This window comes from Zerene cesonia, chromosome 19, assembly GCF_012273895.1.
Source record: "Zerene cesonia ecotype Mississippi chromosome 19, Zerene_cesonia_1.1, whole genome shotgun sequence".
Classification (NCBI taxonomy): Eukaryota; Metazoa; Arthropoda; class Insecta; order Lepidoptera; family Pieridae; genus Zerene; species Zerene cesonia.
The window spans coordinates 2,583,610-2,594,658 of NC_052120.1; the positions used below are offsets into that span (position 1 = coordinate 2,583,610).

The 11,049-nt window shown below is 30.8% G+C and overlaps 1 protein-coding gene across 1 annotated transcript in view; it reads left to right on the plus strand.

The window, feature by feature from the left end:
* The first annotated feature begins 7,421 nt into the window (after window positions 1-7,421).
* The window catches only part of LOC119834199 (dnaJ homolog subfamily C member 10-like), a 53,995-nt gene continuing 50,367 nt past the window's right edge, over window positions 7,422-11,049 (plus strand). Inside the window, exon 1 of the mRNA XM_038358524.1 lies at window positions 7,422-7,801. Within this exon, the coding sequence (XP_038214452.1) occupies window positions 7,642-7,801 (160 nt within the window). The 5' untranslated portion in view covers window positions 7,422-7,641. The remainder of the gene's footprint in view (window positions 7,802-11,049) is intronic.

Consider the following 11,049-nt stretch of genomic DNA (forward strand, 5'->3'; position numbering starts at 1 on the left):
AAAACATCGCAGCAACCGGTTGAAAGCCCACGGAGTAACAAATTAAAAAAAATTAAAAAATTAAGTCGAGTTGAGATCCTCTTTTTTTTAAGGAACTTGAAACGTCGATTGAAAGCTATTAACTACTTACAATTCTTATTTACAGCTTGTAATCGATCAATCCTACGGAGTTTGTAAATAAATTGTACGAAAAGGAAAGTATTCAGCTACGTATATAATGAAGCCTCTACTTTTCATAGCATATATACATAATATCTACCTACCGCTGCTGGGACATTAAACATCGTGAGGAAACCGGCATGTTCAAGAATCAAAAGTTCGACGACATGTGACATCTGCCAACCCGCACTTGGCCAGCGTGGTAGATTATGGCCTAAACCCTCATAGGAGGCCTGTGTCCCAGCAATGGGAACATATATGGGCTGATGATGATGATGATGATGATCTACCTACCTACACAGCTTACACATAATAAAACTGACCTGACTGTAGACCCTTCCAGAAGATTCGGTTATAAAACTTTAAAAAACCCGAAAACCGTTCAAGTGCGAGTTGGACTCGGGATAATAAGAGTTCCGTCACAATTAAGCTGAAGAGTAACTTTTAATCGGTGTGAAAATGTAACCCATCTAATTTATGACTGGTATATTATATCAGGCTACAGCATCAAAAATAATACAGCATCTCTGATGGTACATCTTCACATCACGCATTTGTTTTCCCTTTGGTTACGTCAGAAAATGCGAATCTTAATAGAATGGGGATTAATTCCCCTCAACAATCCTTACTTTTCCCACACCTTTTAAAGCCGGCAATCAACCGGCAGAGACGTAAGAAGGGCTTTACGCCTCTGCAATTGTTCATGGGTAGTTGTAACGCTTGCCATCATGCGATCAAGCAGGTGGTCTTTGCCCACTATTTCATAATAAAAAAAAACGCCTAGTTATTCGGGAGATTGTGAATATGAATTTCATTTTACACGGTGGGATTATACCTGGTGACAAACAGACGGACAGTAAAGTCTTAGTAATAGCTCATATAACATAATACTATGTTTTACGTTACGTTTTACATTTTTGGTACGGAACACCAAAAACTAGACTTGTTGCCTCGTGTTACTACATTAGGTAAAAAGATTATGTATGTCGTTTAAAAACAAGTTTTAATGATTTCAAGGTAATTAATACTAATATGATCCTGATATAAAAGCCTAGCGGACACGCGTTACGCACATGATAATTCAATGTAATTTTCTGTTGCAGTTAATCCGCCTTATAAAGATACGTAACTAATAGGTATATTAGTTATTTTCAGGCACATAATATAATTTTGTGAGCAAACACACATGCCATAGCCTACATTAAGGATAACTCTTTAATAATAAACCTTAACAATGTTATGCTAGCCCTATAGCAATCAGTTTAAGTATAGTGTTAATAATCTGTCAGATGTTTTTAATAAATACTTACATTTAATGCTACTACAATACAAATGCAAATAATTATTAAAAAAAAAAAAATAACTAAACCACCTTCAAATTGTCAGAAATGGACCAAATTTAAATAGGACCGAGAAAGGAGATGGCAAAATATGGAGAATGAAAAGAAAAAATAGGAAAAGTATCGTCAAAATCCGTTTTTCTCGTAAATAAATATGGAAAATATAGTCGAATTGAGAACCTCCTCTTTTTTTGAACAAACAGGGTATCTACTCTACAGTCTATATTGTTAGAAACATATTTAATTAATGATGAAAAAAGTCAACTCAGGGTTTGCTCCAACAAATAAAACCGCTCTCATGTTTGTAGATAGCAATAGCAGGCAAATTAGAATCATCATCATCATCAGCCCTTATATGTTCCCACTGCTGACTGGGACACAGGCCTCCTATGAGGGGTCAAATTAGAATACCATAGATAATTTCCGTCAAGAAGCATTAGCGAAGGGGCTACGGGTGCTTGTTGCGTTTTTTTTTTCGTCCACGTCACCCTCGACATAACTACGCCTTCTACATATTATACATACCGTCCACATTGTGTATAAATATTTAAAGCGACTTTTTTATGGAACAGATAACAAATAACCCTCCGTGATATAGGTAATATAATATGATTTTTGAAGTGAGTGCAAAAGTATTTCCCTTATTTTTTGTTACTTTGATATTTTTGCAAAGTGCCTTGCTATAATTTAAAAATTAACTTTTTGCTGGAAAGTTTATTGACTTAAACACATAAAAGGAAGGCGACGCATTTGCGGAGACCTACCTCTGCACATTACCATGGGTATAGGTAATGACACGTTACGCGACCCACCAGCTCAGCTGCTATAATAATCATAATTATATAAAACAACTACATAAAAATAAATTTATCAGGGACGGCATAATACACACTACAAAAACAATTTGCATACCCTACCTCTGCATAATAAATTCATATGCGGTGGCCGCTTTCCGCCGCGTACCGCATATATAAGAAAAAGCGTAAGTTTGTTTTCTGTCCTTAAAAAAACGTTTTTGCAACAAGTCTGTTTTGTAAAAGATAGCGGATAGATAGATAGCGGTAGGCCCCAAGGCCATAATCGACTATGCTCAGTGCTGGTTGGCAGATTAATATCTCTCTTTAGAAAATCTATCCGTTAATATAATAATATGTATACAATTAGTAATATAATCTGTATAATTTTTGATTAATTATTTAGAACAATGAAAACATTTTCAAAAGTACTGCGTCGGTAATACATGAGCATCGAACATAACTCATCTTTTTCCATTAATTTTAAATTGTATAAGATGCCGAGGTCGTTGACGCGTCGAATTAATAACAAAAAAATACTTGTATGTTGTTTTACTGGTTATTATATTACATTAAGTAAATAACAAAAAACAAAAAACGACATTGTCGCAATATAATTAACAGTAGCAGTGCTATTATGAAAATAAAATTTTGATTGACCTCACTACAAGTCCAAATTTATTTAACATAATTCTATAAATATGTAAATGGTAATAATATGTAATATAAGGGTTATTTATATTAATATATAGTTTCCTGGTTACTGTCAAGGCAGTAGGTGGAAAGTTGATAGCAAAATATCTGTTCCGTATTTATTTATTACGTTTTAGGATCATTATACGCCAGGCTTGGTCCAAGAGGTTCTAATCAAAAATGTAGCATCTCATCATTGTGTGTTTAGAACATCTTCGACCAAGCCTGTCGTATAAAATTACAATAGAATTTTACTTCAGGTAAGTTCGTTTCATTTTACTATTATAATTAAGTAACAATTGTTATGAGAATATGTGTTTTAATCATTGATATGATAATGGTTTCATAAATTGTCTACTTTTAAATCCATAGGTATTATTATGCTGGTTTAAATCTTCACAGATCTGGTACGGATTATTTATCGAACATGCTAGTTTCCTTTTTTTATTCTTAAACGATATGTTATCTATATCAGTTGATTAAATTTTGTTTTTCGTTCTATTATTTGAATTTAAAGAGTAATTCGAATATATTACCTCTGAGGAATGGACTATATTGAAAAATTAATAAAAACAATCTCATCTTAAGATTTTTTTGTTTTAATTTATGTATATTTATGATTAATTTGCTGTAATATTCAAGTTTGTGCACTGAAATCAATTTGTATGACGGGTTCAAAACGAAGTAACGTTTTAAATTTGTTTATGTCACTTCAGGTCGATGATCTGCGAGGAAGCCTTGAAGGCACTGTTTTGTTTTGTGTTGTATCATTGAACAAAGTCTTTGTTAAGTTTTATTTTTACACGCTTTTTATTAGCTTCACCTGTATGTTTGTATGTTTGTTTGTATAATTGTTTGTATGTTTGTTTGTATGTTTGTTTGTAACCGACTTCTTTGGGCGCGATTTTGACCCACTTTAAACGGCCAGATTTCGTTCAAACTTTGTAGATTTATTGAGGACCGATGACAATACACTAATTTGATAAAATTATTCCATTTTTCAATTTGCAAAATATGATTTTTATTAATTTATATAATTTTCATCTATAGCACAGAATACTAACTAGTAACTAGCGTTATCTATAGTCGATAAGGTAAGAAAGCTAATTAAAATTTTCGTCGTTCGAGTCGTGCAATAGTTTAAAATTAAAAAAACAAGCTATTATAAATAATCCAAACTAAAAAGTAGAAAATAAATAATATTTTTTAGTTCGGTTTTCTATAAAAAGCGTGTTTTTTATTTTTTTTAAACTATTATTTATTAATAATTGAGTGTTAGTCATCGGCCACGTGGTTAAACAATAAACATTTTTAAGTTATTAGTGTGGTGAGACGTTTGAAGGATGTCGTTATCCATAAAGCGGCGTATAGTAATCAATTATTTATTTTGCGTTAAATACTGTCAACAACACTAAAACACGTCTTTTTTATATCGCCAATAAGCACGTACTTTTCTCGTCTAGTACATATTTTATGCACTTTATGGCTTTATATAAAAAATCTGAATTTTTTGAGAGATTCATTATTAATATAATGTTGTTGAGTTTATTTACAAATATGAATAAAAATAATTAACAAAAGCATTCGTAATAACCATAAACAAGTGATGCGGGTGTTTGTTTGCCAGGTATAAAAAAAAGTTGTACAAAAAAAAATGTAAGCAGAATCAAACCGGATCTCGTTCTACTAATTAATTTTGTTGTTTATATACAGTTATTAGTATTGTATTGTATTGTATTGTATTGTATTGTATATCTATATCTATTAGTATACAAAGCTTACGAATAAACAGTTATTTATCGAACAATTTGCTTTATTTTCTTAAAAATCTGTTCTTTACGCTAAGAAATTGTATAATAACATTCAATAAAAAATTGGCTTTTTTTATACACCGTTATTCTTCACACATTTACAGAGTGTTTTTAACAGTAAACAAAGAATTCATTTGAAAATTGGGTTTGAGTATGAAATCTTAATTTATTTTTAAAATACGCGCCAAAAATTTATATAAGTGACATACTACCATGCATTTTGACCCACACATACACACACTTTAATACTATTTCGAATTTCGACCGCTACGCGTGGAATCATTGTTACGAGCATTTTCTGATTACAATGCGCATGCGCATTTGAAATTAAAGTGTCAAATGAAAAACGCTTACAGGGTGTAATTTAAAACGACGTAGAAAACATGTAGGTATTAATTATGTTGTATTTATTTCCCAGTACGTTAACACTTCTATTTTACTTCACCTACGCTAATAAAAGTTAAAGAATTTGTTTGTATATTTGATTGTTTATCTGAAAGCGCTGATATCTTAATCTACTGGACTGATTTTTAAAATTCCTTCACCATTGGAATTGTAAGTGTTACCACAGGTAATAAGTTCTGCATCACAGATTACCAAATACTTTGTAAGCTAAGTGGATACCTGCAGTTACAAGTTTTTGTGTATTATCATAATTAAAAAAGTTGATTTCATTACATAAAGCAAAACAAGGCAAGACCACCCATCAGAAAAGTGATTGAAGCAATTATACAATTTGTATTAATTATTTGTTGATCAAGTAATTATGAGCCAGCTATATTATTACAGACGCTAGGAAATTTATGTTTTTCTGCGATAATTTTTAACCTCTAGTTATCTTTACTGGATAATGCAAGCTGTTAAAAATTAATTAACTCTATAATATCTATCATATTAGAAAATCTGTGGAATATTCTAGTTAACCGTTCTTGCATTGCTGCTATTTAAATAAAAAGTGAAAAGAAACTAAAAAACTTTAAAGACCAACTAAATTGTCTTATTTGCTGTTATATAGAGTATACGTAAGGTTATTATTGTATTGACACTGATTCTTCAAAAGCGAATAAATATGTCCGGTTAAAGTGGGTCAAAATCAAGTCTATCGGTGGGTAAAAATAAATGTACGAGAATAACTTAAGTAAGATTCGTTCCTTCGGTTCATTCGGTCTTTAAAATACATATCGTAATTTCTAGACGATCTTGTAAATATAATACAATACGGAGATATACATATTTTAATTTATTTCAGTATAACCCGGTGGTGATAAGAAATACAATTATGAGTTGAGACGAATATACCACCAGACTGCGGCTTCGCGTTGCATTTAGAAAGTTCACACTCCAATTAAACTAAACTAACTACTTTCTTTTTGAAATTCGCTACATTAGTAAATTTAAACACATAAGATTTTTCATAATTATATCAACTTGCTGTATGCCGTGGCTTCACTCGCTTGGCAAAGCTCTTAGAAGCAATGCTCTTAAAGCTCGCTGGGTAATGTAGCTTATATGCGCATAGTCTATCTCTGTATGAAATTTTATGGAGATTCTTTCAGCTGTTTTTGCATAAAGTAATTACCATTTTGACATCCAGCCTCAAATTACGTTTATAATTGAAAAAGTATTCAATGTACAATAAGCAATATATCTATTACTACCTGTGCCCTGCGGTTTAACCCAAGTGATGCATTGTATCGCCTATAGACGTCCTCCAAAAATAATGTTCAATTAGTACCAGTTGTTCCTGAGTTGAACGCTTTTAAACAAACAAAATCACTATTCAGCTTTATATAACTAGTATAGATTTGATCTAAATAGCGCATTCGGTACAAAATCACAACGGGCACACAAAATATGTTGCCAGTAACTAGGTTATCTCACATTTGGGCAATGTACAAATATAATCATGTATTTACGGAGCATATTTAATAATTTTTATTATGTAATTATTGTTAATGAATATAAGATAGCAATTTACAATTTACATACAGCATTAAAGGTAGAATCAAAAAAGTGCGACGACATGTGACATGTCATCATCATCAGCCCATACATGTTCCCACTGCTGGGACACAGACTCCTATGAGGGATCAGGCCACATGTGACATGTACGTGCTTAGATCTAAAATTACACAACAGACTTTGATGGGTCTTTTTTCATAGAGTAATTCAAGAGGAAGGTATGTGATATAAAATAGAAAATGTGAGTGTACGAGTATGTGTAATAAAATAGAAAAGAAGAAGTAAAGAGTTTGGTTGGAAAGGTTTTACTTAAGCTAGTTCAGATATAAATTATGATTAGTTAAGAATTAGTTATGTTCATGGGCAGTGGTGGCGCTTACCATCAGGCGACCCACCAGCTCCATTGCCGACTATGACATAAAAATATGCTTTTAACGAACCTGCTAATTTACATTGCTTGCAACTTCAAAGCTTTTTACAATCTATTCACAATTAAAAATTAATCATATGAAATAATAACTAAATAGTAAATAAACTAAAATGATAATGAAGCATCTCGTTAATAAAAATCCATATAACCCTTCTTCAAACATGGTACCTATAGAATAGTGTAAAAAATTAAAAAGTTTGATAATATCAACAGGTAAATAAATAATCCCGTAAGCCGCGCGGCGCACGCGCAGTGTACCGCCAACCGCGAATCGCGCGCGCGTGTTCATATAACTCGTATGTTCAAACATCATCGCGATTTCTTTCCACTAAAGCATATATAAAAAAAAATAAACAAATTTTTATAGACATTTAAAATGTTCTAGAATCGTGACACAGTTTTATTAATTTTTCCAAGTGATATACCAATAAAGTGCGTTATTCTGAGGCAAAATGTCGAGTGCCTTAGCGTTACTGCAGGGTTTGGGGCAGAAGGTTCGAGGCAAAGAACATGACTGCAGGACACTACACATCAATATACCCCCGCCTACAAATGTGGATATTGAGTTTAGGAACATTACCATGACTGTTTCTATGGGAATCGCAAACAAGAGTAAGTAAATATTTTATTTTGTTTTTTTTTAGTGCAGATAAAAAATGCATTCTTCTTGTAGTATAGTGTTGTATAAATTGAATGTGTTTCTTAGAAACACGAAAAATTTTATCTTGTAAATAATACCTTAAATTGTACAAAAATATCGTCATCCTTACCTTCTTAAATAACTGTCAAATAAATGCAATAGTGTGTTTCTTTTTTGGCTACCTATGGGAATTTTGAGCGAAACACACAACAATACAACATTGAAATCGTAAAAAAAGTAATTAAAATCGGTGACAAACTCTTCATAACTGTTAATTCAATTTTTATTTCAATTTTTTACGTCAATTTTTTATACGACAGATATTAGAAAAACTAGGTATTTATATTGAATAGTTAACTAGTTGACTTATAAGTTGATTTAATAGGACAGTTGACAGGGATCTTGCCAACTGCAGCAAATATAAACTTTTTATTAATTTAATTACCTTACATGGTTTCGTTACATTTTTATTTATCGATGACTCCAATGACATCACGCTTCTTTATAAGAGATTATGAATTTAGTACATGGTGCATCATCATCAATCATCTACTGACAAAAAAGCGGTCAAGTGCGAGTAGGTCTCGCGACACTAAGTAGTTCCATACAAATAAGATCAAGATAGGTGACCAATTTTTAGCATTTATGACCTTTTCAAGCGTTACAAATAACTTAAAAAAAGGAGGAGAAAAGTAATTAATTCGATATTTTTGTGTTTGTTACTTCATAACTTTTTACTAGGTTATCCCAATTTTATGACACTTTTTTATTGGATAGCTGGTACCTCGCATGTATTTTATTTACGACCTATCAATTTTCATAAAATATAGCGTGCTGACATATGGACAGACAGACAGACGGATGAAAAGACATACAGACAGACACACAGCGTTTTTGTCTATTTACGTACGGCACCAAAAAAAAAAAAATCAGTACCAATATGTACAAAAATATTTTTAATGACGTTTTTTAGTAACAATTATTTATCGGTAATAAACCCCTCCCCCATATATATTCTAAAAATGTTGACTATGGAAAATCAGTTTATATAGTATCGATATAATGAAGTTTCTCCAGTATTCTAGAACCGCCTTAATGATTGTTGATATTTTTTATGAGATCAAAGCAAAAAATTTAATTACGGCTTAAGGCATACTTGTTCAACTAAACCAGTTTAGAAATAATTCCGGATTACTTTAACAAAATTGAGAAAAGAACTTATTAGAGGAATAATAATATAAAAAAACATAACATAAAAAAGTAAAAATCTTTGCTTATAATAAGCGTATCTTTACACCACAGATAACATAATACTATACTACTTTAAACTATGTATTATGATGTAGTCTAATTAATCATAATGTATTTACTGCTACGTAAGCAAGTGCATCTGTGTAAATACCAATTAATTCAACAATAATGGGGCATTAACAATGACTTATAAATTAGTTAAATGAGCGTTATTAATGATGCAGCTTATGTTGATAATTTTACAAAGATTGTTCCTTCTTTTATATTAATATAGCGCATAAATAAATTTAATTATTTGAATTATTATTACAGGAAAAATAATACAGCAAATAAGTACTGTAAAATATAATCTATCAATCTTCTAATTATTAACAATAACTATCCACCACGGCTCCACCCGTGGTACATACTCGTAGTCTAGCCCGCCAACTAGCCTGTAGCATGTGGGGATCCATGTACCTACATTGGATATGTAGGTTCACTACGTGTAAGGTACATAGAAATAATTTTCGAAACCGTTTCAGTAGTTCGATTAGCGCGTTCAAAGAAAAATTAACTCTTCGACTTATATAATTTAATTTTAATATGTAGTTTATAATAAAAGTAATAAAATATTATACATCTCTGATGTATTGCAATCATTTTGCTTTTTTATCATAGCTTTGTATACTCAAAAAAAAAACGAGCTGGGACTACCAACTGAAGTAAAAACTTAGTAAACAGAATTATTTTATTGAAAAATTGAATATTTATACCAATAAATGGCGTGAAATAAGAACTACCGAAATATGTTGAACGAGACCTAAAACGATATCACTTCAATTGTTAACAAATATCCATAAATGTAAATTGAAATGAACTTATAAACAATATGTTTGAATAAACAAACATTATTGAGAAAATAACTGATATATTGTATAATTAAAACCTGCAATCTTTCACGGTTATCACAACAAAAAAATAAATCTTGCCGCAAATCAAAAGAATCTTAATTGTCGCTATCAAAGCAAAACAACATTAACTTATTAAACAACTAATTCTTATAAATATTCATCAAAATATCCGGATTTTAAAAAGTTTTTATAGTGTTTCTTTATTTTTCTACTCAGCAAAAATCATTCGTGATAGATTTATCAAATCTTATCCTTACAATAAGAATTTACGTAATTAAATAATATTTTCTAGAAAACAATATCAATACATCTCATTCAAATTAAAATGTTTAGTATATCATTTAACAATTTGCAATTGAAATAATTTACATTTTATCAGTTAATATATGGATTTGTTTGATTTTTAAATTTATTAGTTTCTGAGTACGTAGAGTACAGAGTAATATATTAAAATCAAATATCATTATTTCGATAGCATATGGTTTAAAAGGTGTTACAGTATTATTGCTTAGTATAGGTCTACAGTCTGCAAATGTTAGGTCAAATTTTACCAAATCAATATTGTTATTGTGTATAAATGAGTAAATTAATTATTAGGTTATGTCTAAAATGAATATATTGTTTCTGTCTAGTGCAAGGCGGATTTCAGGTTGGCGCATTTTATGCCTCGTAAATTTTGATTTCTTTCAAATAAACCTATTTCCAAAATATGTAGACAGGGTAAAGGAAAGACTGTTTTATGTTTTAAATAAAGCTTTTAGATTTAAGTGTGTGTTTATGTGTGAATTAATGTAGTAAAATTAATAAAATCGATATCATTTCTTGTAAAATAACATTCCAATTAGTTGTTAATCACCACAGCCCAAACATAATTGTTATCAAGATTTTCATTATGAATTCATACTTTAATTAAGATCAAGTTAGAAAACTTGTTTATAATAAGTTCGAGTATTTATTATATAATTTGCAAAATATAAGTTTCGTATGATGAATTATTTATGACTTACTTGACTTAATGTCCTGTGGCCCCTATGTGGGGCAGAGGGCGTCCACAGTGCGCCGCCATCGTCTTCGAT